Genomic DNA, 27,244 nt, shown 5'->3' with positions numbered 1-27,244 from the left:
TCCTAGAATTCTGCCTCAGATTAAAAGAGCAAGGGATTGAATGGAGAAACAGAAACCCAGGAAAATGAAAGCGCTTTGCCCAAATTCCAAATCGCTCATTGATTTTGTGCTCCAGATTTGAAGTTAAAGAGTTCGGATTGAATCCAGGCTCAGCCACGTTAGATAAACTACTTGACCACTTTGGGAACAGTTTCCTTCTCTGTAAAAACTAGGGAGTGAACTTCTCTTCCCTTCCATCTCTGGATCTGTGGCACTAAGATTCAGACACCAGGCTATAGACAGAAATGTTCTTTTGCCTACAGATGTGGGTTCGGTTTGACGCCTGAGAGATTTGAATAGAACCCTTCTTCCTTCCCTGGGCCTTTTTCTTCACGTACAAAATAAGGTTGTACTAAAACCTCTTAAGTAAGAACCTTTAAGTTTTTAGCATTCTGTGATTCTGAAAGAGAATGGACCAAAAATGGTGAAAGGATACACCAAAAACTACAATTCCCAGAAAGGACCGACAGCAACCTAACTCGGAAATGACGTTTACACTTCATGGCATAAAGAAAAGCCGAAGAAAGGAACCGTTTTTAAGGCGGGGTCTGGGAAGAAGTTGGAGAAATTTATAGGCCAAACGGTCAAAGGAGAGGGGTGGAGCCGAGGATTCAGGAAATAGGGCCCTTGCGACTAGCCGTACACGGCGAGACGCTATGCCGTCATAAGGCGGCGGCCATTTTCGGAGGGAGGATAGTACCGGGGCGGTAGTGAGCGCTCAGAGAGCTGGCTGGAGGGCGGGAGCAGGAGGCTGAGGGATTGAGCGCGGCGCGGGCGGTGGCTGCTGGGGAACGTTGTTGCCGCTGTGGGGGCTTCCTCTTCCCTGCTCTTTTGCGTCTCCTCTCCTCCAGTGTCTTCCCATTTGACTGAAGGGGCGCAATGTCCGCAGAAATCCCCGAGGCGGCCTCGGCTGAGGAGCAAAAGGTAAAGAAAAGCCGAGGGGAGGCGGGCACCCGGATAGGAGGCAGGCACAGAATTCTCCCGCCCGGCCTCTCGCTGTGCGTATCCGTTTGGAAAGCGTCCCCACGTTGGCCAAAGAGGTCGCTCTCCGGGAGTGGTGTGAGCGAGGGTGAGGGGTAGAGGAAGAGACCGGAGCCGTGTCCATTCCGGTTGGGAAGGAACCAGATCCAGCCACTCCTCCCCCCAAACCCTGTTGGAGTGGATCCGGAGGCTGCCTGCGCTTCCGCCCCGACCGCTGGAGGCGCTTCCCGCTCGCGGAAGCTCCTCCTCCGTGATTGGCTGCCGGATCTCCGAGGGCCCCGCGGGCCTTCCAGTCCTGCGCCTCTCACTGCCTGTTCTAAAATCACAGGCCCGAGCACGTCTCTGCTAGGCCGGGTCTGGCCTGAATGATGTTTGGTCGGATTCTTTGGGAGAAGGAAGTGACCTACTTTGAGAAAAGCGGGGCAGGAAGTTCAGAGTGAAGCTTCATCTCCTTCCTCGGAGGTGTAGGTGTGACCTGCTGGCCTTCACTGCCTGCCGGAGCCCTGCGAGTCTTCTGCCCCACTGCTCCCAAAGCTTTCCAGCTAGGCTTCTTTGGTTTGAGGAGGCCCTCCCACGTTCTCTACAAGTTTCTACTTTTATAATTGAAACGCAGAGCTAATACCTGAGGCTTGATTTCTCTGATTCTAACTAACCTTGCCTTATAAATTTCCATTTTGCAAGATTACCTAACTGCCAGGCTCAGTGCATGCAGTTAATTATATTGAATGGAGGACAGAGTTTCTAAAGCTTGAGAACTTTCAGAATGCAAAATCTTTTACTTTTTCTCTTTCTTTGTGCACAAAAAATTGTAGAGAGTTCTAAACACTCCAGAGAACATTTAAGCCATAATTCTAGCAGTTTGTTTTTTCCCCAGGTCTTTCGCACAAAGTGTTTAACATATATAAGGTTTGTTTAAGCTTCTCCTACCCCTCACTTAGTTCTTCATTGTACATAAATCAGCATTCGTGTCTGTATCATTAGGGTCTGAATTGGATAAACCTCCTGTTTCCATAATTGATATGGAAATTACTATGTGTTTGAAGATCTCAAGGTTATAGAGTAGAGGAAAATCAATCCGCTGTCATTAATCAGCTTACTGCTTTGATGTCATAGTTTATTTTGTCTAATTGGTTTCCTAATCATTTAAGGATGTTGGCGGATTTTTCAATGTTTACTAAATAGAATAACTTCACAATTTACATTTTTTACGTATTTAACCATTTGAACTTTTCCAGATCTGATTTGGTATTAATGCTATAATAATACGGAGAGGAAAAATTAGTAGAAATGATATGTATTGCTAAATTAATACTTTGGAATTTCCTTGAATACAAAAAGAAATTTCCATTTTTTAAAAGTGGAAGTTAAATATTTTATACAAGTGAATCTTTTCCAATAAATTTTAATAAAAGTCAAAATTGTGGCATTGTCCTAGGAACCCAAAGAAGCAAATGATGTTTTTTCATGATTGATTTTGGAGTCAGTAGAAAAGTAAACTTGTATTTGCAACTTGGATATGACCTTAAAGGAGAATTTATGTAATGTATTGATCTGTTAGCCAGAACTTAATACTTAAGTATTTGGCTGAAATTTTTTTTTAATTACATCTCTCTTCAGTTGTCTATACATGAACCAATATTTGCCAAGCAATCTAATTTCTTGTCAAAAATTCAGATAGGCCCAGTCCAGTTATGAAAAAAATCTCTTTTCATGTGTTGATTGCATGCTTGCACTATCTCTATAAAATCCATTTGCAGTTCGAAATCATGTGAAATCCTATGAGAACTATTACTTAAGGTAAGGGGCATTTTCTGGACATTGACAAGAGGTAATCTGGTTTTGTGCTCCTGCACATGATACACACAAAAGTAATGACATTTTTGAGTGCTTTGCTTTTGGAATTGCTGGGGGAAAGTGCCAATTTTCAGGGGCAAGAATATTTGTAGTTGCATTTAAGCATGTAGCTTGAGTGTAAAAAGTCTGAAAGAAATGAAAAGTAGACAAAATAGTAAATACTGCTCTTATATTTTGTTTAATTTTGAGAAGAAACTGAATAGTCTTATCCTTTAATTGGTATAAGTATTGCTAATTATCTTTAGGGATAATAATTTCATCTACTTATGTTAGAGTGACTAAAAAGAACATATTCTTGAATGTCTTGGGTTGTTTTGTTTGGGAGAGGGTTTTGAAGTTTACTTTAGCTACTGTTTGAATAGTCTTTTATTTCTTCACTTGTCTGCATTTTAATCTAGTAAATTAGCTACCTTCCAAAACCTGGCTAATGACTTCTTGTATAAATTTAGGAAACTGAGGTTTTCACTGTGGATTGTATTCTGTTCCCTTTACAATTCAATCATTGATCATTTTGCAAGTGGATTCAATGATAGTGGGCAGCTTCTAGTGCTAATGGTATTGTGTGAAGGGGAGGAAGAATTATCTAAATTGACCCCAAGTTTGATTCTATCTAAAAATGTAAAAAACCATCCTTACCTAGTGGGCCTTAGAAAACCCATACTTTGTTTTACAGTATTCTCATTTTACTTTTGAAGGAAATTGAGTTCAAAGAGGTTGTGACTTGGTTTTTGCCATAGGAAGAAAGAACTAGTAAGTAGCATTTGAACCTACTTTTTCCATATTCACTGTTTGATTTCATGTGAAATCACTTTTCTAGATTGGCTCTCCAACCACAAAGTGGGTCTATGATAAAAAAAAATAATACTGTGGACATTGATTTGTAATCAGAGCACCTGGAATCCTGGCTATGCTATTTATTTACTATACATATGACTTTAGGCAGTTCAGTTTATCTTTTTGGGTCTCTAATTTCCTCATCTATGAAATATGTAAATAAATTATATATATATATATATATATATATATGTATATATTCTGGCTGCTTCCAACTTTTAAGTGCATTGATTTGTGGAGATAGTATTAGAGTGGAAGGAGCTCTGAATGTACTGAAGTCTGGAGAACTAGGATCATGTCCTAGCTTTGGTACTTACTATGTGTGTAAAGTCAGGCAAGACACTTCTGACTAGATATCTGAAGTCCCTTCTAACTTTAGATGTATGATCCTATGATCTTCAAGTTTTAATTTTGTACAAAAAATTGTGCTGTATCCCCAGATCTTGTGTTTTTATTTTGGGTTTTTTTTCCCCCCCAGATTTATAACTCTTAAATCAAGAATGCTGCTTTAAATCATTTTAGTCTTTTCCAGCAGTATCGTTCATTGGCCTCTGGAGCTATCCTAGACTTTATGGAGGTTCTGTGAACTCAAAACTCTTCATATTCAAAAATATTCATTTTAGTTTTGAACATGGTAAATATCTGATTTAACATATAAAGAAAAGATTTTTGAGGGAAGAGTCTTCTTTTAAGAATATAAAGATGTTGAAACCAAAAAGTTAGTGAACTACTAGTCTTTTTTTATTCCCCCAATCAACATATAAGAGCTGTGTTGATTGAAGACATGTTTTTCTTCACCCCATAATGATTGCTTAGTTCTCTCAAGGAACCTTAGTGACTATCTAGTCTGCTCCCTCATTTTACAGATGAGAAAACTGAAACCTAAGCAAGTTAATTGATTAGCTCAAAGTCACATAGTTAAGTAACAGATCTAAGATTTGTACCGAAATTTTCCAAACCCATCGTTCTTGCTGTTGAAACTATTCCTGCAGATTTTTCAAGCTATTTTTAACATGTTTTCAAAACATACCAAATGCTTAAAAAATAAAACTTATAAAGGAACTTGTTCTGCTTTTTATGAGTAAAGTGATTAGAATGTCATTTGAGTCATTATTTACGGTTATTTATGGAAACTCCAACTGCACCTATTAGTTTGATTAGTACCCTAGATAAAACTTAATGGCCTGAAAGCTTGAGAAAAATAACTAATATAGTTTAAGGCAGTTGTCATTCAAAACCCCTTTTTAGTTGTCCACAGATTATTTAATTATATTCTTTAATAGTTGCTTGTCCTAAGTTAGCAAGCTGCCAAGACAATTCAGAGAATGAGAGGATATTTTTCCTTTTTAGCCATAAAATTTGTTTCATTGGCCTTAATTAACGACACTAATTCTTGCTATTATGTGTATCTTAAACTCTTCTTATCAGCCCTTCTGAAATGTCAGCAGGAACATTGCTGCTTTCATATTTAAAAAAATAATAAATTGAATGGTGAAGAAATTTGAGTAACTTCTCAGTTTCTATCATAGAGAATTCTTATATTCAGGATCAAAATTCAAGACTTCTAAATATAAATCTTTCCTTTTGCCCCCAAATAATTTCCCAAATGCAGGAATTTAGCTTTGTCTGTAGTTGCCTATGTCCCTGGTAACTTTAATTAAAAAACATATGTGAAGTAACAGTATAATACTAATATATTCAATGTTTTTACTACCTTCTATATTTAGAAACACAAAACTCCAGTTAGAATGCATGCTTTATTCTTTAGTTACTGGACAAGTCATTTGACTGCTATAAGCCTATTTTCTCATCTGAGGTTGTCATGGCATTGTTACTAGATGAAGTGTGATGTCTCCTGCAGCTTTTAATCCTATTTTCTGTCTTGGGGAACTTCAGAGCATTCCACGGGTAACATAAGGTACTTTCCGCCTTCTAGAATGATGGTCAAAATGAGAAAGGAAAGTGATTACATAATTTAGCAATTTAACCTTAGGTTTTTCCTTTAACAGAGAAAATCTGTTAGCATATATTTATGTTGGATGTTGTAGTGCAACTTTATTATTGAAGTTAATTTCCTTTTTGTGTGTTTCCAAAGGTTGACTGAGGACTGAAAAGAGCAGGTGCTTAGTATAGTATTTGGCACATAGTAGGCTCTTAATTATTGAAGAATTGTGGGGAAATGGTTTGGAGAAATGTTCACCAGATAGCCAAGTGTTTTTTGTGAAAGCAGCTTCTGGGTCACTTGAAGGTTTCATTCTGCTTGGGGCAGAACTTTTGTCTAATAAACTGCTTACTCTATCCCATGGTATGTAACTGTTTTTCACTCTTGTGACCCAGGTGTGGTATCATCAACACTAAGCAACTCTTCCTGCTTGGTGATTAATTTCTTAGTGCTATAAGGGTGTGCTGAAAATTGTATAGGACATCTGACAATGTTCACCATATACTTTTCTGTATCTGTTGTGTAATTAGTACATGTTGTAGTTGTGTGGTCGAATCTATTTTGCATACTGTTGCTCATTCATTCTGGCTAGGATCTTGCAAAGTGTCAAGAAAGCCGAAACAATTAGGAAATTTTCTGTTTTTTATTGTAAAACTGGAAGTTGGTAGTGTATGTAATGCATAGAACTACAGCTTCAGAGTTCCTAGGTTCAAGTACTGCCTCTTTTTGACATAAATAAACTTAGCTATGTGACTATGAGGATATCACTTAATCTTTCTGTGCTCTCAGTCAGCTAACTCTTAAGGTAAATTTCCAAACAGTTGCTGATTTACATTAGTGAAGGTAGTTTTCTTTCTTGGAATTCTAGTTCTTCCCTACATGATGAATCATGAGGTCCAGTCAAAAAAGACTTAAATAGTATTGTATATTAAGGAAATAAGTCACAAAGCTGCCTTTTAGATTTCTAAGTTGGTAAATTGGAAATTTATTGTACACATATTAATTTACCTGCAGAATATGCACAGTATATTATAATCTCATACCATACTTAAGGAGTCTTAGAAAGATAAATTACTTTGAATTAACTGGGAAATAACAGTATTTCAAATTAGATGTGATTTTGAGTAAACATCACCTTTGAAAGGTTTTACTGAAGTTGGGATCTTAAAATCATAAAAATGTATTGGGATGAACATCTAATTATAGGTAAATGTGAGCTGAACAGTTCCATAAAAGGTAGGTAACTATAAATGTATTCTACGTGACAGAAAAATAAAAAAAGGAAGACTTCAGAGATGAGCTATCTTGATATTTTTATCCAGTGTGTAGGGTGGTACACATACATCACAGCTATAATAGAGCCATCTCTTGGTTCATTTTTTAAAAATACAGAACTAGCAGTTCTGTCTTAAGAGCTCCTCTGTACTTGGTTTTCAATAAGGTATTAGCTAGGTACTGAAAGTTCTTTGGCATTGAACAACTACATGCAAGAATCAGATTATCTATTTTATAAAAGGGGGTATTTTGTTTTTTAAATGAGAACCATAGGTGGAATAAAAAACTAACTGATTTTAAATAATTTCAGGAAATGGAAGATAAAGTAACTAGTCCAGAGAAAGCAGAAGAAGCAAAATTAAAAGCAAGGTATCCTCATCTGGGACAAAAGCCTGGAGGTTCAGATTTCTTGAGGAAGCGACTACAGAAAGGAGTAAGTTCCTCCTTTTGAGTTTTATTTCTTTATGCCATGTGAATTTTTCACTTGTAGCTTGAAATGACCAGTGTGATTTTAGACAAGTTAATATTATTTTGTTTTGGTAGAAGAATTTGCAGTTCTGTAAAGTGATTTCTCCAAATGCTTGAGAAATTGTTTTTTTGGATTTGTAATGGCTAACTTTATTTAAAAAGCATTCTATTTTAGATATATTAAAGTAATGATATTTTCCTTAAATATATTAAAACACTTTAATTTATTTTGGAATGGTTTTGCTATTTTGAGATTTGGTTCATTGTTAGGTTGAGAGCTAAATTAAACCTGAATTGACTATTTTTTCTTGGGAAATCTTGCTCTTTGTGGGATTTTATCATAAATCCAGTTTTCCACAGTGTTCAGAGGTCCATTTTTATATGGATGATCCTGTAAGCTCTAAACATATGCTCTTGTGATTAAATAGGGGAAACTGTCTCTTGCCACCATAAGGCATTGCTAAAATGAGGAATAACTATATACAAAGTGGACGTAACAGATTTGTTATGGTCTCTGTAATGTATTTAGTAGTAAATACCATCAATTATAGCTTTTACATTTTCCTTTAGAAATAGAGGTTCTTAATCTTTTTTGTTGTTGTTTCACTGACCTCTTGGCAAGATCCTACAGCTGAAGGCTATGGACCTTTTCAAAGAATATATTTTAAAAATTGTTTTCATTTTATGTTCCAGATTCTCTTCCTTTCACTTTTTCTACCCATTAAGAAGGCAAGAAAAACAAAATACGATAGTTATGTATAGTTAAGCAAAGCATTACAATGTTTTTTCAAATGTATAAAATGGGTTTACAAGGGGATTAAATTATTAAGATTCAATTATCAATGTTTTTAAAAAGTTGATCAGTTTAAGAATTCTTGCTTGAAAATATCCTGACCTGGGTAATGATTGACTAGCACTAGGGAAATGAAGTGGATTGTCATATGAAGAAAAAAACAATTTTGATTTGATTTGATTTTTTTTGAGAATAACAACAAAAAATTTTTTCAGCTTATAAAGCCAGAAGTAAGATGGGAAATGGTTTATTGAAAATGAGTAATATTGAACTTATTACACATTCTTCGTACATAAAGTGAATATAATTTCTATACAGTGAAATAATTTTAAACTAAATGTTCTGACTACTTTCTTCATCCTACACATCTGTCCTCAATCTAGGAGTAGACAACAACTTTTAACTTTAAATTAACTTTGAACTCTGGTCCAACTGTAAGCCACCAATATTATAATTATCATCTTATAACCTTCATAGCCTTCTATAGGATCTAAAAAGAGTTAAAATTAAACTTTAATAAAAAATCATATGAAGGTCTGGAGCTTAATCTTTTAAAATTATTTGAAACAATGAATAAAATTATGTTGTCTGGTTTTACCATAATTTTTAATTGCTGGGTTGTTGCACATTAAAGTGACGAAATTTAATATTTTATATTCTGTATTTTTATTTTTAGAGAGTTTATAATCTTTAATATGAATATATTTAATGTGTACTCTAAGGCTTATTTGAATTTGAGTAGGTGCTATTTACTTTGAATTTCTTTTCATTTTAAATTATCTTTTTTTCTTCCTTAATGGTAGAGTTGATCTAAAAATTATTCTTTAAGTTTTACAGGGAGTGTTTTAGACATTGAAGCCCTGACTGTCTTGGGTTCCAATCTCCTGTTATCAGCTACATTTTGGACATTTTGAATTGGATGTCTTAACAGACATTCAGACTCTAAAATCTCCCCCTCCCAAAAAAAAACAAAAAAAAAACAACTGTATCTTTCTTCTTACACTCTCCCCTTTTCCATACTTTCTTGTTAAAATCAAAGGTGTTGGTGTCATCCTTGACTCATGATTCATGCCAACTATTCAATCTTTTGTCAAGAATTGTTATTTCAACTTTATAATATTCCTTCTGTAAGTCCCCTTTTCTCTATTTATACAGCTACTGCCCTGGCCAAGGCCCAAATCACTTAGTGCCTGGATTATTGCAAGGCCTGCTGATTTGTTGTCCCCGTCTCACGTCTTACTCCACTCCAACCCGTACAAAGTCATTTTACTAAAGGGGAAGGAAGGACCAAGTTACACACACTCTTTTTTTATGCACTCTGCAATTGTTACCTGACTCACAACACTCCCCTGCCCATCTCCTTTTCTTACAGCCTATAATCAATGATTGGAACATTCGTTTCTCTTCATCTGATTTTTTTTTTAGGTTTTAGTTCAAATTCCACCTTCTGTAAGAAGCCTTTCATAGTGTCTTCTTGCTTCATCCCCTCAGTGCAACTCTTACCACTTGCACTGTATATAGCTAATATCTGCACAAATATTTGGATGTCATTTCTGCCATTACAATGTAAGGGTGGGTGCTCCTGTGGTGTTGTCTTTCTTTGTATCCCCAGTGTTAGAAGAATACTTGGCATATGGTCAGTTCTTAATAAATAACTGTTGTCTGGATATCAGTCTTTATTCTCCTGCTCTTATACATGGCATTTATGTTTTTGTGACACGTGTGTTTGCGCACATATACACATGATTGAGCTCTATTCCATTGGTTTGGAGTAGTTGAAGATAACATATTAGATGACCTAACAAATATTAAGATTTCCTATATTAAGAGAAAACTACCTCACTTTTGGTTTAACAAAAGGTAAAACTCCTTTAGTGCTACTTGGGTACTGATAAGTTAATGACTCAATTAATATACTTTGTATGTAAATGATAGATTAGGCCTTTTATATAACCAAATCTGGAAAAGTATATTCTGTCATAGATTTAGAACTTGCAGAAGGCTCAAAGTATATCTTATCCCAAATATAATTACTTCTCATTTTACTTGTGTGCTTGAGTTTCAGTGCCCTAGGCCTCCTAGGTATTGACTGTTCAGAGGTATTAGAACCCAGGTCCTCTGGGCTTCAGAGCCAGCATACTTATACATTGTATCATGAGTTTTTACTTTACTGTATTCTGGTTCATTGTGAAATATTTGAATTTATTTTTTCCTTCCTGAAATTATTCCTATTTTGAATTCTTTCTGCTTTTATTAACTAACCCCTAAAAAAGGTTGGGGCTCAGGAGAGTTTTTATTGTTTTAATTAAGCCCATTGCTTTTTCAGTAAATTTAATTTTAACCTTTCAAGCCTGCCTCTGACACATACTGGCTATATGACCTTGGGCTAGTCACTTAATCCTCTTAATGCTTTAGAAAACGCTCAAAGTTGCCAGGAAATGGCTTTCACTGGGAGCTCCCTATATCAGTTGAAACCATAAGTTCACCCCATCCCTGTGTATAAAAATCATCATTGTAGAGCCAGAAACTGTTGCTTTGCACTAGATGTTGTTTGATGATTGATTTGCTGGTGTAGATTGGGGGTGGGGTGGGGTGAAGAAACTGTTTCTAGCCATACTGTTATATTTTTTCCAGCATCATTTTACTTGATTCAAGCAAGGGGTTAGAGAGCTAAATAATAGTCAAGACCATTCCTTATGTGTTCATTAACAACTAAAATAATAAAGTTATACCAGGGAAAATAGTTCACCTATCACTTTCCTCCTCGATTTCCTTTCCCACCCCACACACAAAAAAAAAAAAAAACAAAAAAAAACAACTGTATCTTTCTTCTTACACTCTCCCCTTTTCCATACTTTCTTGTTAAAATCAAAGGTGTTGGTGTCATCCTTGACTCATGATTCATGCCAACTATTCAATCTTTTGTCAAGAATTGTTATTTCAACTTTATAATATTCCTTCTGTAAGTCCCCTTTTCTCTATTTATACAGCTACTGCCCTGGCCAAGGCCCAAATCACTTAGTGCCTGGATTATTGCAAGGCCTGCTGATTTGTTGTCCCCGTCTCACGTCTTACTCCACTCCAACCCGTACAAAGTCATTTTACTAAAGGGGAAGGAAGGACCAAGTTACACACACTCTTTTTTTATGCACTCTGCAATTGTTACCTGACTCACAACACTCCCCTGCCCATCTCCTTTTCTTACAGCCTATAATCAATGATTGGAACATTCGTTTCTCTTCATCTGATTTTTTTTTTAGGTTTTAGTTCAAATTCCACCTTCTGTAAGAAGCCTTTCATAGTGTCTTCTTGCTTCATCCCCTCAGTGCAACTCTTACCACTTGCACTGTATATAGCTAATATCTGCACAAATATTTGGATGTCATTTCTGCCATTACAATGTAAGGGTGGGTGCTCCTGTGGTGTTGTCTTTCTTTGTATCCCCAGTGTTAGAAGAATACTTGGCATATGGTCAGTTCTTAATAAATAACTGTTGTCTGGATATCAGTCTTTATTCTCCTGCTCTTATACATGGCATTTATGTTTTTGTGACACGTGTGTTTGCGCACATATACACATGATTGAGCTCTATTCCATTGGTTTGGAGTAGTTGAAGATAACATATTAGATGACCTAACAAATATTAAGATTTCCTATATTAAGAGAAAACTACCTCACTTTTGGTTTAACAAAAGGTAAAACTCCTTTAGTGCTACTTGGGTACTGATAAGTTAATGACTCAATTAATATACTTTGTATGTAAATGATAGATTAGGCCTTTTATATAACCAAATCTGGAAAAGTATATTCTGTCATAGATTTAGAACTTGCAGAAGGCTCAAAGTATATCTTATCCCAAATATAATTACTTCTCATTTTACTTGTGTGCTTGAGTTTCAGTGCCCTAGGCCTCCTAGGTATTGACTGTTCAGAGGTATTAGAACCCAGGTCCTCTGGGCTTCAGAGCCAGCATACTTATACATTGTATCATGAGTTTTTACTTTACTGTATTCTGGTTCATTGTGAAATATTTGAATTTATTTTTTCCTTCCTGAAATTATTCCTATTTTGAATTCTTTCTGCTTTTATTAACTAACCCCTAAAAAAGGTTGGGGCTCAGGAGAGTTTTTATTGTTTTAATTAAGCCCATTGCTTTTTCAGTAAATTTAATTTTAACCTTTCAAGCCTGCCTCTGACACATACTGGCTATATGACCTTGGGCTAGTCACTTAATCCTCTTAATGCTTTAGAAAACGCTCAAAGTTGCCAGGAAATGGCTTTCACTGGGAGCTCCCTATATCAGTTGAAACCATAAGTTCACCCCATCCCTGTGTATAAAAATCATCATTGTAGAGCCAGAAACTGTTGCTTTTTGCACTAGATGTTGTTTGATGATTGATTTGCTGGTGTAGATTGGGGGTGGGGTGGGGTGAAGAAACTGTTTCTAGCCATACTGTTATATTTTTTCCAGCATCATTTTACTTGATTCAAGCAAGGGGTTAGAGAGCTAAATAATAGTCAAGACCATTCCTTATGTGTTCATTAACAACTAAAATAATAAAGTTATACCAGGGAAAATAGTTCACCTATCACTTTCCTCCTCGATTTCCTTTCCCACCCCACACACAAAAAAAAAAAATATATATATATATTTTAAGTTAATGGAATCCAAAAATAATTTTCTGCATTTTTGATGAACTAAAGCATCGTAGCAATAAATGGATGATAATATTGTTTTTTTTTTTTTAAAAAAGTCATATTGACTTTAAAATCATATCCATCGATCACATTTTAAAAATTATTTACAAGCTGTTTGCAGAGAGTCTATTATAATCCCAAGAATTCTGAGAGACAAATTCAAACCATTTATGTACTATATGTACTATAAAATTATTCTGAATATTTATAAAACAAGACTTCACATCTCAAGATGTTCATTTAAGTTCATCATGAAATATTTGAACTTAGTTTTCCTCCCTGAAACTTTTATATATTTGTAGTAAATTCGTGGTAGGAAAAGAAGACGGTCCTAATAGTTAGGATTATATCAGGAAAGATTTCCTGTGGAAGATGGTGCTACTTGAGGTGCATCTAAAGGAAATGAAGTATTATCTGAGGCAGAGATAAAATGGGAGTGCATCTTTTGGATGAACATAGAGGTAGTAAACCCTGCCTTCCCATCACCACTGTCGATAGTTTGATGATTTTCCATTTACTTCCAGCGTCTACAACCTCAGTGGTGGCATAGCTTTACACATTATAGCCTCTCACACAACGTCTTTTAATTGCCTTTTTTTAGATTTTAAAGTTATTTTGAAAGTATCATTTTTCACCTTTCCTATATTATTCTTATTTATCCTCCTTCCTTTCTCAAATGCTAATGTGTTTCCTCTGGTGGGAATTATTTCCTTAGGTAGCTACCTGCTAAATAATTATCCTCTAATCAAAAGATGGCAAAAGTACTATTGATAGTGAGTTTTGCTTATTGGACGTTGCTTCTAATTAATCAAATATTTATTGAGAACTTTAACGTGTGATTCTAAACCTAGTTAGCTCTGTCATCATCTAGCAGGCAGATGTGTTTATCTGTACCCATAGTTGGATTCTGAACTGAATTCAGAAGTTAGAGTAAACCTGATGGGAAATTTTTACTTTTCAGTTTTCCCTGCAATTCAGCAGTGTTAATTTTTGGCTATCGTACTTAGCATATTCTTAATATTAGACCAGTGCAGTTGCCTATTTGCTTGTTTTAAATTCCTTACTGAAGCTTTTTGTTTTTTTTCCTTCCTCCATTTCTGTTGCAGCAAAAGTATTTTGACTCTGGGGATTACAACATGGCTAAAGCAAAGATGAAGAACAAGCAGCTTCCTACTGCAGCAGCTCCTGACAAAACAGAGGTCACTGGTGACCACATTCCTACTCCGCAGGATCTTCCACAGCGGAAACCATCTCTTGTTGCTAGCAAGCTGGCTGGCTGATTAAAAGAGCTGAACTGCATGAATCTCCTCATTCCTGTTATTTCTCTCAAACATGTTACTTCTCAGCTTTTTTTTCTTTCATACACTAAGTCATTGAGACTGACAGCTTTGCAGGTAGCGGTAGTGTGTGCTGCTATTGTTAAGGAAGTAAACTTATGAATAAACTGTAGTACTTTGGACTAGTTAAACAATGCACTGATGAAAAGGACACATGTTAGAGCAATGTAAAGTAATCTACTTGAAAATAAATGTATATATTGCCTATTCCTTAGTGTAGGACTGGTTCCAGCAAGTAATGAGCAAGTTTTACAGTTTCACTGTTTTGGCTTTCCTTATTCCTCTTAATTACAGCTTTATATGTTTGTGTTATTTAATATAATCTATTGTGTTGGGGGTTTTTTCTGTATTTTTCTGTTTGCTTTTGTAAAACAGAGGTTTAAGACCACAAGTTGTTAGATCATGTATTTAAAATGAAACACACACAAACATACACACACACAAACACAAGATGGGATTCTGAATGATTTCTATCTCTGCTCTTAAACTTGAATGGCCTTAAACCTGTTTCAGCTTTAACAATAGAATTTTACTTGGGCAATATTTGCCCATCCTAATGTAACCTTTTGTGAATTGTGTGCTTATTAACAGATGCCCGTTGAAGCTGGGGGTGGTTTTTTTGTTTGTTTTGTTTTGTTTTTCAGTTCAATAGTGTTAGAATACCTTTTTCTTTTGAAGATGTGAATGAAGTGTGCATGTGCATAGACTGTTGAATTCACTTTTGTGCCATTTTTGTAAATATAATAGTTTTGCACAACCTCTCGCAAATGTCTGTATTAATTTCACACTTTTGAACAACAGATGATGTGCCAACTAGAAGCACAAGAGTTCCCACCCCAAACTCTCTACAGTTAGAATTTTGTATAGGTAAGAGTAGTTTACAATCTTGGATTTAGAGAATGACAAACTGAATACTCTACTTATTTAGATACAGACTTGTGTTTTCATTTGTTAACTAATGCCCATGACATTCAGTGGCCTTTGTGCATATATGATATGTTGCTTAGGCATATCTTTTGTCCTATGCAGAACTTCATTGTGACTTATGAAATTACAAGTCATATAATTTCTAAGATTTTTTTTTTTAATGGAGAATATTTTTACTTTCACACTCAACTTGCTGAAAACTCTAGAATAAAAAGCCTTCAGGGCTTTAACCTCATTTCGTGATATTAATTTGACATATTTAAGAGCAAGAGTTGCCATTTTGTGCATTTGATAGTAGAAGCATATGCTTAATTTATAATTGTTCTGCTGAATTCTGTACTTAAGACACACTAGGATGATATTTTCTTATTTGCTAAGTAGTTATCAAATCCTGATCCTGTGTAACTAGTATTTGACAACTCTTAACTGTACAAATAAAAGGGAATTTTAAAGTGAATACTTGAAGACTGACACCCCAAAGACATAAGTCAAAATGTATGGATCTGTAATGTATTAATAAATTTTTTTTCAGTACTAAATTAGAGGAAACTAAATGAGTTGACACTTGCTGTAATTAGAATATTACATTTAAAGAGGGATTAATGTATCCCAATTGAATAGTTAAGCCTTAGATATTTTGCTTTATAAGTACCATCTTTTTTTTTTTTTTTTTTAAGATTTTTAAATGATACCCATTTAACTTTTTTCTCTGTAGCACTGTTTTCCTTGTCTCATGAACAAGAACAAGTTGAGACAAGGTAGTGTTACTAAGAAGTTAAAAATCTTTATTATGACAAATGTAACATTTGTAGTTTTGTAAGCTTTCCCCCATTTTAACAATGATACCAGTAGTGAGGTTTTTCTAATTTTAAATTACCTTTTGGTGGGTGGGGGGATTGGCGAAAGAAGGGTCTGAGGGGAAAGAGTCCAGTCTTAATTTTAGGCCCTGAACACATGGTAATTTCCATTAATGCATTCCTTCAAACAATATCAGCTGACCATAAGTAGATTTTGTCATCTCTATTGGCATTAACAAAAACTTAGCAAATTAGTATTTTAAGAAACAAAATTTCAGTTACCTTTCTACTCTCCAAAATAAAAAGTAGGAAAACAAAATAAAGAAAATTATGTTTGATAAAAACATAAATATGGCTGCAAAAGGATACCAGAATTGTTCAAGTAAAATCCTCACCTACAGATTTGTTTTAAGAATGATTTCAATGTTGCAAAAACAAACCATAATGGAATTTTATGGATTTTTTTGTCATTTCTTGTTTAATATGTTCACGAAAGACTTAAGTGCTATGGCAGTGAAATCCCTATTCACCTGAGAGGAATGATCTAATAGTAAGCACTGCACTGAAAGACTAAGAACACAATGCTAATTCTGACGAAGAGAGGATTGTTGCTGTGGCTTCTAGCAGATTACTTAAGTACTGTCTCAGTTTCGATTTTTTAACACAGGATGCTAATACTTAATATCTACCTCAAACCATGTTGAGGATCTGTGAAATGCTGTATAAGTGCCCAATTTAAAGTAATTGTGTAGTTGTCTATTAAAGATAAAATTTCCTCATAAGCCAACCTGCCTTCAATAGTCAGTGCTTCAGATCTCAGGATTTTCCATAAGGAAAGACCTGTTAATGATATTTTAATGTTCATTGTTTATCTCCATTAGTGGTGCTCTTGGATTTGGTTGCTGTCCCCTATTCTAATCAATCCTTCTTTGCCCAATGGTTCATTTCTAAAAATTGAGCTTTCATTAAGTGATGACATGCCATTTCAAATTTTGAATTCATGGGTTAGAAAATGTGGGTAACAGTAAAACTGGTGAAAATTGGCAGAATTTAAAGAATTTTCCCCAATAACTAAATTTGGTGAGTCAGTCATGAAAAAAGTTTGTCAAAATATATGTAGACATTAAAAATAACTATACATCCAGGCAAGTAGTGTTACCCAGGATTCTTAGTTGTTTTGAGAGAAACATAACTTTTGGAGCTGAATTCTTGATGTGTCTCCATCAAGAATAACGGTCTGGGCTAAAATTTACCTTAATCCTCTAAATGTCTTAAGCCAATTAATATAAAGAGCCTTATAAGAGGGCTTGTTCACTATATTTTATGGTGCTGCTGATTTTAAAATGAGTTACCTTTTTATTAAAGCAGAATCAGAAGGGCTTCTACTTTGACAACATTTTTAAAAATTGGAATTAATATTAATGTCCTTAAAGTAATAAAACTACTGAATATTACATGATGGTGACTTCACTAAATTAAAAATATTTTATTTAGTCTAGGTTTTTCTGTAGCTAACTCAGGTATTCTCTAATCTAAGGATAGTCTATGGTAAGGGCAATGCTGAGTTTAGCATTCTTGTATTCCATAGCATATTTATCTTTTATCCTCCCCCTTTAATTTATTTCCTTTTGTTCTCACTCTTTTGCTTTATAAAGATTCAGAATGGTACTAATCATTTAGCTTAGCTCTTAATGTTTCTCAGGGCTAAAGAAATGATTTACTGGTCTCAAAAAATACCTCTATTTGACCCAAAGTTTGCTAAAAGTAAATACTGATTAACATTAGGGAAGTAGCAAATTTGAACCACCGACCATTTTACATCTCAGTATGCACTGCCAACCCAATTACACTTGTCATTAAGATCTTTGTGTTAGAAAATCTTCCCATCTTTGTAAATAGAGGATCAAATTGAAAATTTCTGAAGTCTCATTCGAATAGATAATTCCAAAAATGCGTAAACACCTCATATGATATATTTTATAAGTTTTGCCGTCTTAAATAGGTATTAAGCCTCTGGATCTTTTCCCCTGAAAATTCTTATCATTTGGTAGCTTTCTAAGTAAGCCATGACTAGTCATTAATGTATTATGTTTATATGTCACTTACCTAGCTAGAAACTTGAAGTTAATTCCTTCAGTGCTTTGCCCTTATTGTCTTGCATCTCTTACCATTGACGATGCATAACTTGTATAAAAGAACTAGACTAATATTCTTCTGTTTAACATGAGTTGAAAACTAATGATGAAGTTTGTCAATTGCCAATCCCTTCTAAAATTATACTTGTAAGAGATACAGGAAAATAAATTGTTTTTCCCAATTTTTATTGCTGGAACTTGCAGTTTTGTCTCTTTTTTTAAAAAAAACTGTCAATTTGTTCTTAGTTTTCAGGTTGTGTTGAAGTATAGTAACTTCATAAAACATGAATACCCTTTAGATTTTAGCTCTATAGTATGCTAATAATCATTTATGTGATGAATCTCATGTTTTATTTTTTAAATTAAAAGTTTACTATGGCAGAACAGGATATAAAAATTAATGTTCATAAAGAATTCATTCTCGATATTTGCACAGTTGGTCAAAATTCTGCAGATTTTTCTCAACTGATTTGGGATAAAGAGGATCATAGAAAGCTGAAAAGTAATTCTTTAAGTGGATTAGGTGGAAGGGAATAACAATAGAACACTGCCCTCTAGTAGCTGTGATACTTGGGTTCCATTACCTAAAATGATAATTAGTTGACAAAGAACTTACAGGAAACTTAATAAATTACTAGATATTTTGGTGCCCTGACATCCTGTAACAAGTTTTCCTGCAGATGATCCTGAATTGAACCATAACCATCACAGACTTGGATAGCTTGTTAACTGGGCAGCAGCCAAAGTGTATGAGTAATTGGCAGTATGAATAATTGAGATCTAAAAGCTATCGCTAAGAATGATACTGTTTGATGGCTAAATAAATGAGTATTACAAACGTTTAATTCTTTTTGTAATTTAGTCTTCTCAATAAGTGTTCATTAAGTATACAAATGTATCAGGTGTTGGAGGTAGGACAAAGATTCTGATTTCAAAAAGTTCATGTCCTCTGGAGAAGGGGGCTTAAAGAGAAAAACTATATAAACTATATGGAGGAGTTTTTTTGTAAGGTGGAAGGACAGAGGGCATTACCAACTAGAGGGATGGTGGCTCTTGCAGCAGGGCTTAATTGGATGTGGAGGAATTCATTCCAGGCATGGAGACCTGCCTGTGCAAAAAGACAAAGATGGACTGCTAAGTTTGACTGCACTTAATTTATATATAATGGACGGTGAGGTGAAATTTTAGTAACGGTCCATAGAGCACAGAAGATTATGCCTTTTTTGCTGACACACTTTTTTATAATTTCAAAGCTTTCACACTATTAAAATGAAGACTTTTGAATATTGTGTGCCAACATAATTATTAGTCCATATTTCATCAATAATTGCTCTTAAAAACTAGTTTCATTTAATGCAGGATTTTATATGATCAACACATGGTAATAAGCACCATGTTCATGGCTCTTCTAGCCACTTACAGAAATACAAAGAATGAAATGTAGTTCTTGACCACAAAACAGTTTCAGGGGTAAGGTTGCAAAGGGTTATGTTAAATGGATGATGAAGAAATGGAGGCGGTTTTGATCAATTATGATAAGAATGAGGATAACACCTTGGAGTAGCAGTGAGTGAAGGTTTCAAGATGAATGAGAACTAAGTATGAGTACACAGAAGGAAACTATTGGAATAAGTAAAGATAAAAGGAATAATAGAATAATGGTCACAACAATGGAAGAAAGTGCCCAAGGAGAAGTGATAGGAATGGAATCAACAATACAGTTATTCTTGTAAAGAGATGAGTAATAGAGACTGGGAGAGAATGATGTAAAAGTTAGATGGTGAAAGGAAGATAAGGAGACTGATAGAAAGCAGGGAAGTGACCGAGTCATCACCATGATACAAAGAAAGGTAAAAACAATCGTTACCTTTGAGGAACTTATAATCAAATGAACTCACATAGCAGGGAAGGTAAAGTGCTTGAGGAACATGGAAAAGGTTTAGAACAGCCAAGAGAAATGTAAAGGTCAGGGAGAGAATTTAAATGTAGCCAAGAAAGTATGGATTATTTGAAGGTTGCACCAGCTGGGTTGATAGTTAAGGTTTATTGTCCTATACAGTAAAAATGAAAATCTTAGGTTTTTATTGGAGTTGGGCAGTGGTAGATAGCATGCTTATTTGCAGATTATACAAAACTATGAGATGGTTACCACTAGTTGACATTCAGGATTCAAAAATATCTCAGTAGGCTAGAACACTAGGCTAAATTTAACAAGATGAAATGTAAGAGAATAAATGTAAAAGTCTTACATATTTAAAAGAAACTTATAAGTCCAAGAAAAGGCATATGTGGTTAGATGGCACATCTCTGAAAAAAGATCTGGAAGTTTTAGGAGACTGCTACTTTAGTATGAGTCATTAGTGGGATGTGGCAGCCAAATAACTTAATGAAAACTTTGCATTAGGAAAGGAAAGTATCTGGTTCAGGATCACAGAGGTGTCAATTCTGTTATATTCTGCCCAAGAAAAATGTATTAAGTTCTGTGTACCATATTTTAGGAATGACAATAAGCTGGAGGGCATTTAGGAAAGTAGCTAAGATGGTAAAGGGCCTTGAATTTATGCTATGCTAGTAGGTCAAAAAATTGGAAATGTTTATATTGTAGAAGAGATGGTTAAGAGGGATAATTGTCTTCAAGTATTTAATGGATTGTTTTATAGAAAAGAGATTATATTTGTTCTGACTGGTTCCACAGAGCTGAAGTAAGATCAGTGAGTAGAAATAGGCAGGTTTTGATTTGATATAAGGAAAAACTTTCTAACAATTAGAACTGTCCAAAAGTGGAATAGGTTGGTGGGTTCCCCCTCAGCCAATCAGAAGATGAGAGGATGAGGTCACATACCATTTTCTTTGATAGCAAGTCATCAGGCTTGTCACAACTATCCTTTGTCTCCAATGTGTCCTTGTTTGGCCCACTTCGTGTGCAAGTTTCCTATCTGACTATTGAAGAGTGTCTTCCCTTACTGAAGTAGACTCAATTCACAGAAATCCATAGCACTTAGGCAGGTGCCTTGGGGAAATCCCAATTCTGCAATATTATCTTTGGGAGACAATGATCAATGAGTAAGAGCTCCACCTCTATCTGCTAAGCACAAGGGATAAAAAGAAAAGCAAAATCAGTTCCGTACTTGCAAAAACCTTATCTTCTAATGGAAGAAATGGAGAAATTAGGTATGTATAGGACATATACAGAGTAGTTGGAAAAAATAATTCGACAAGGGGAAAGCCTAACAGGAGGTATTGTAATGCCAGAGAAACTGAGGCAAGATAGAGATTAGAGAGTTTTTAATATTTTATTTGGATTTCTGAGAGGGAGAGATTGTGCTGGGGGCATGATACTCCCAGGGCTGGTGTCCAAAGCATCCAGCAGCGAATGTGAGTTCTCAGTGACCTATGTATGGCTCTAAGCTTAGGTAGACAAAGTGGGGTGGAATCCAAACTCTGGTGAGCAGGAATCTCCAGGCAGGGACCATCAATCCGGTTCTGACAGGTTGGGGGTAGGACCATAAATTCTAACAAATTGAGAATACTTAGGATGTCCAACTAGAGCCAGGAAGTCAGACGTAGAAATATAGACAATGGCAATTAGGTATCTGAGATAATACATGTGGAGTCTTATCTTCTGGAATGTCAGATCTCCACAGTCCTAATTATCTCAATTCTAATGGGCAGAAAAGGGAGATTGCAACCAGGGGGATTGAGGCAGAACAATTAGGGAAACTGAGGCAGAACAATTTAGGGAAACTGAGGCAGAACAATTAGGGAAATTGAGTCAGGACAATAAAAGGGAACTGTGGCACAACATTCCACATTCCCTTTTCTAAATATTCAAATCACTGAATTACTTTTCTATAGATACCTGGAAGGTCACAACACCATAATTTTAACCAACCTCATGTGAAGCAAATAAACCAAAATAAAACTAGAAAAATGCAAGAACTTATGGCAAGGACAAGTCTCTCCTTGAATATCCCAGAATTAATCAGCAATACAAAGGCTCCCTGTTGCAAGCATGTCAAGTCCTCTGCATCTCAGCCAGAGAATCCAGTTTGAGATAGACAGTTCCCTGTGAATTAGGTCTGTGGTCATTTGTGCACTCAACATACCCAGGACTGCCAGTCAGGAGGGCTGTAGGTTAGAGCACATTTCTGTCTGATAGACTCCAGGGGGAAAAAATGGGACCAAAAGTGGCTCCATCCATCCCCTCCTGGGAGAATAGATAGACTGGGAAATATTCCTACCAGGACACAGAAAGGATCCAGATTTCTGAACAGAATTAACAGAGTATGCACAGTACCACCAAAGCAGGCAAATCCCGAATTATAGAAACCTGATACAAAACTGCAATGTCCTTTGAGAATGCTGAAATGCTAATTAAGAAGCTGGGATTACAGGATTGGAGAAACAGATCAGAGAGACTGCCAGTCCCAAAACAGTTGTCTGATCTTAGAGATTTCCTAAAAAATAGGCCCCCAAACTGAATCTGCCAGGGCAATTCCAACAGAATAAGGGGTTCCAAAGCTAAAGCATACCAAGCAATCACAGTCTAGTAAGTTTAAAAATGAAAAAGAATTTTTAGAAGGCTTTCAATTCAATCTGAACTAGTGAGAGAGGGGGTAAAGTAGAAGTGCCTAAGGGAATGAAGGTTTCCCATTCTTTCAGATATTGTGAAAAATCTCAGTTTTTCCAATTTCCTATTTATTCCTCCTCTTATTTTTTTCTCATGGAAAGGAATTATCAAATAACCATTCCACATATAAATCCCAAAAGTGAATCAAAATTCCTATATATAACAAACTAGTACAGTAGGGTTTCCTAAAAATCCCTCAAACATAACAGCAATAGTTACACAATTTTAACAATTTCCATCCCAAATCTTAAACACACAGTAATAAATGACCCAGTCAGGATTTAACAGTCATTCATCAACCATTCCCCAAACCCCATTACAAAGTCTGTTGGGGCAGGGGCAAAGCTTCTCATTCAAAAACTGCTTCATACTGATAAGGGGCAGAGACTCTCAGTCCAAGCAGGGGGATGGGTGTGGTATGCTGAGAACATCAAAGCTTCCAGGTCCCAGAAGCAGGTCAATATGGCTGTAATTTGACCAAAATATAGAACAAAAACCAAATCTAACAAATAAAAGTTAGAACAGACTGCTACAAAATGTGAAAAGATCAGTATGAATTGGCCAGCAGCTTCCCATGTCAGGAGACATGCTTGTCTCACAGGTCAGGCAAACAGCTATGGTCCCAATAAATAGCAGTTAGGTTTCACAGACCACTGTACTAATTGTCCTCTCATTAGTTAGAAACCTTTAAAAACATGAATATCCACAAAAACAAATATCCAGTAACAGATAGATTACCAGGCTAAATACTCATTTGCCTAAGTATTTAGGATATAATGATTACATATAATCAAATTATAAACAGCAAGATATGACATAATTGAATTGCATTAACAATTCTTATTGACTATTGTTCTGATCATAGAATTCAGTCACAGGAGGAAAAAAAATGCAGGGACATAACTATAACAATATAAAAACTTATCCTTCAGCATATACAGGATAAAATAGCCTTAACTCAGTTTATTCCAGATAATTGTCCCACTAACTGTCAGAGGGTGGAGCTTTAAAACTCCCAAATAAAAATTGTTACCTTCAATAACAAATCCCATTAACTAAAGTTTCAGATAAATCCCAAACAGGTATTTAGCATGACCTTATATTGATAACAGTAAGAAATTTGTCCCAGTTAAGTTCACAACTTATCTTTCATATCCAAGTAGATGTTTCATAAGTGAACATTATACAAATCAGTTTGCTTTTAAAATACCCAATACATAAAAAAATTCCAAATTGCATATTGTTCAGAATAGAAACATTTTCAAAAGGGCAGAGGGAAAAAACTATTATTTTCAGAAGCCCTTTAAATGATGGGCATAACCTCAGGATAACACAATATAATCTATTAAATTTATACAGAATATCCTAATTCCACATAAAAGAATCCAAGAAGTTCTTTAAAATATTAATTAAACTTTTAGAAATAACCCTAACAAATTATAGATCACATTTATGGCCATATTCCTAAACAAGGAGACCATTATGTATCTAAGGAAACAAATATTCAGTCAATTAACTTTAAAAGTAGGTCTATCTCTTTAAATGATTAGTTCTTTCAGCAGGTAGTCAAGCAGCAACAACTTAATAAAAAAACAGCTGGAACACACTTAGTTGGGTGGGGGGATTCCATGTGGTCGACCTTTCCTCCTTCCCCCACTCCACCTCCAAAGAGGCAGAGGGGAGGGAAGGCAAGTTAAACTGCACTCTTGGACAAAAGAGTTTTCCACTCAGTTTTCCCCACACAGAAATCCTTCCATTAAAAACGTTTCTCTTTCTTTTCATACTTAACTCTTCTCTTTCCCTTAGCTACATGCAATTTTCCTTCTTGTTTCTCCTTCCAAATACTTTCCCTAGATTTTCTCTTATTTTCTAAAATCATGCAAGCCTTTAATTGCTTCTACAAATCAATTCTTCATAAATCATGTTCATTCTCCTTTCTTTTCCCCTCAAAACTTTTAAGATTCACAATACAGTGAATAGCTAAATAACTCCATAAAGCATAACTTACAATGTTAACAAATTACCCAATATGTTTCAGAAGGTAACATACTCTGAACCAAACCGAATACAGGGTTTTAAAAAAAATTTTTTTTCTTCTGCCTGAATTTTCTTCTTATAGCAATTAGCATCTCTCTTATCTGTCCAGGCAGTGCTTATACAGATAAGGTTTTATTGCTCTGCTCTTTACTCTAGCAGACTTTGAAAACCTGCTTCAAGGAAAAACCATCTGCCAATTTTAAAATAGCCAAGTTTTTTTTCTTCTTTCACTTATAAAGTGAGTGCAACAAGTTAAAAAGATTAAAATCACAAGCAAATTTTTATATACTAAGTATAATTGCAACATTGAAATAATCAATTCTTAATCATTGTTCTTAAAAATTAATAGAGCTCTTAAATCAACAAAACAGACAAGTCATACAGAACACAGAACACAAATCACACAAACATAGACTGTACAATTACAACATTAAACAAAACATTTAACACACTGCACCCCAAGAGAAGTTTGTTTCAGCCTGAGATTCTTCCCTCCCAGAATCCAAACAGCTTTTCTAAGCTTCTAAGAGATAACCAGATAGTACTCAAAGGCATTCAGAACCAGACCCGGATGGTGTCAGAACACCCAGATTTATACTCTAGAATACCCAGAGCTGTGCCTCAGAACCAGAATCAGAACCTGATGGTACCAACGGCTGCAGCAGTACCTTCCAGAATTTTACAATTTGTCAATCTAAAATCTGGGGACCAGAAGCTAGCACAGATAGAACAGACAGACAGAAAATCACTCATCCTGCAGGGATTTTAAAACAGACTCTCCTCTGGGCAAATGGAGGCATCCGAAGTAAGTCTTGTCCCATCTGACAAACTGTTCCCTTCCTAGAGACTCTGGAGCAGGGATCCTCAAATTTTTTAAATAGGGGACCATTTCACTGTCCCTCAGACTGTTGGAGGGCCAGACTATAGTAAAAACAAAAACTTTGTTTTGTGGGCCTTTAAATAAAGAAATTTCATAGCCCTGGGTGAGGTGGATAAACGTCCTCAGCTGCTGCATCTGGCCCGTGGGCTGTAGTTTGAGGACCTCTGTAGTCTGGAGGGCTAGCAAGGAGCCCAGATTTCCAGCCATCCCAAAGCCCAAGGCAGAGACTCTAATCCTGCTTTCATTTCTAATATCTCGCTGGAGCCTCCAAAGGTAATGCCAGAAAGACTGAGGTAAAATAGAGATTACAGAGTTTTAAATATTTTATTTGGATTTCTGAGAGGGAGAGATTTACTGGGATCAAAAGATCCATTTTTTATCCCAGGGATGAATGAGATTTTCATCTCAAAGAATCCAGCATCGAATGTGAGTTCTCAAAGTCTTATATATGACGCTAAGCTCAGGTTGACAAAGCGGGATGGAGTCCAAACTCTGGTGAGCAGAAATCTCCAGTCAGGGAACATCAATCCGGTTCTGGCAGGTTGGGGGTAGGACCATAAATTCTTACAAATTGGGAGGATTTAGGAGGTGTCCAACTAGAGCCAGGAAGTCTGAGACTTAGAGATATAAACAATGCCAATTAGGTATCTGAGATAGGCAATCTAGAGTCTTATCTTCTGGAATGTCAGATCTCCACAATGCTAAGTATCTCAATTCTGAGGGGCAAAAAAGAAAGGTTGTAACCAGGAGGATTGAGGCAGAACAATTAGGGAAACTGAGGGAATACAATTTAGGGAAACTAGGGCAGAACAATTAGGGAAACTAAGGCAGGACAATAAAAGGGAACTGTGGCACAATAGTATGGGGGGTCAAGGACCAGGGAAAGCTTCTTGCAGAAGATAAAATTTGAGCTGTCTTAAAGCCAAAGCATCTAAGAAGTGGAGGAGAGGGGGCAGAACATTCAAGAAACAGATTTGAAGGATGTGTCATATTTAAGGAAGAATATGTTGGTATGAATTCTGCAGACTGTGAGAGAGAATAATGTAAGAATCACAAAGGTAGAAAAGGGCCAGGTTAGAAAGGGCTTTAAATGTTGGTTTATTTTTGATCTTGGAGGTAGTAGAGAAACACTGAGACTGATTGAGAGGAGAATGGAAGATCACAATTCACAAAACCATGATTCCATCATATTCATAATAAAGTATGTTATATTCACTATCCTTTCCTTTTCAGAGAAGTATTGGAATCAACATATAGAATGAGATATGTTTTTGGACATGGCCAAGAAAATCCTTTAATATAGGAATTTGTTTTGTTTGCCCATGCATTAAAAGATTTTCTTTTTGTTCAGTTGAGGTGGAGGAAAAGAGCAACGAAGATAAAAAATAAGTGCTTATTCACTGAAAATAATTAAACTGAATATTTTAAAAAAAAAAAAAAAGAGGAAGCTATTTTAATAGTCCAGGTGACAGTCTGAACCAGGAGAATAGGTATGTGAGTGGAGAAAAGGAGATGTATGTTTAAAGAACTGAAGGTTCAAATGATAAGATTTATTGAGAGATTAGATATATAAACTGAATGGTAGTGAGGATTTTTAGAATTAGAATTAGGGTTAGT

The 27,244-nt window shown here is 35.5% G+C and overlaps 1 protein-coding gene across 3 annotated transcripts; it reads left to right on the top strand.

Annotated features, from left to right (window-relative positions):
* The first annotated feature begins 560 nt into the window (after positions 1-560).
* On the top strand, positions 561-14,978 carry ARPP19 (cAMP regulated phosphoprotein 19). Of its 3 annotated transcripts, none has more exons than XM_051980671.1 (3): positions 561-963; positions 7,236-7,358; positions 13,991-14,978. In XM_051980671.1, the coding sequence occupies exons 1-3, from the start codon at positions 919-921 to the stop codon at positions 14,162-14,164; spliced, it is 342 nt and encodes a 113-aa protein (XP_051836631.1). In that variant the 5' UTR covers positions 561-918; the 3' UTR covers positions 14,165-14,978. The 3 variants fall into 3 exon arrangements, with proteins under 3 accessions (XP_051836631.1, XP_051836633.1, XP_051836632.1); XM_051980673.1 differs by lacking the exon at positions 561-963 and adding an exon at positions 6,442-7,091; XM_051980672.1 differs by lacking the exon at positions 561-963 and adding an exon at positions 6,444-7,102.
* The last annotated feature ends 12,266 nt before the right edge of the window (positions 14,979-27,244 follow it).

The sequence above is a fragment of the Antechinus flavipes genome, chromosome 2 (assembly GCF_016432865.1).
Source record: "Antechinus flavipes isolate AdamAnt ecotype Samford, QLD, Australia chromosome 2, AdamAnt_v2, whole genome shotgun sequence".
NCBI classification, from domain to species: Eukaryota; Metazoa; Chordata; class Mammalia; order Dasyuromorphia; family Dasyuridae; genus Antechinus; species Antechinus flavipes.
The sequence above is the reverse complement of the archived record's forward strand: the minus strand, read 5'-3'. Positions and strand labels throughout refer to the sequence as shown.

Excerpts from the sequence above, each read along its gene's own strand:
- ARPP19 (XM_051980671.1), top strand. The coding sequence starts at position 919 with ATGTCCGCAGAAATCCCCGAGGCGGCCTCGGCTGAGGAGCAAAAG. Across the intron at positions 964-7,235 it reads CCTCGGCTGAGGAGCAAAAG|GAAATGGAAGATAAAGTAAC; the intron begins GTAAAGAAAAGC and ends AAATAATTTCAG. Across the intron at positions 7,359-13,990 it reads GGAAGCGACTACAGAAAGGA|CAAAAGTATTTTGACTCTGG; the intron begins GTAAGTTCCTCC and ends TTTCTGTTGCAG.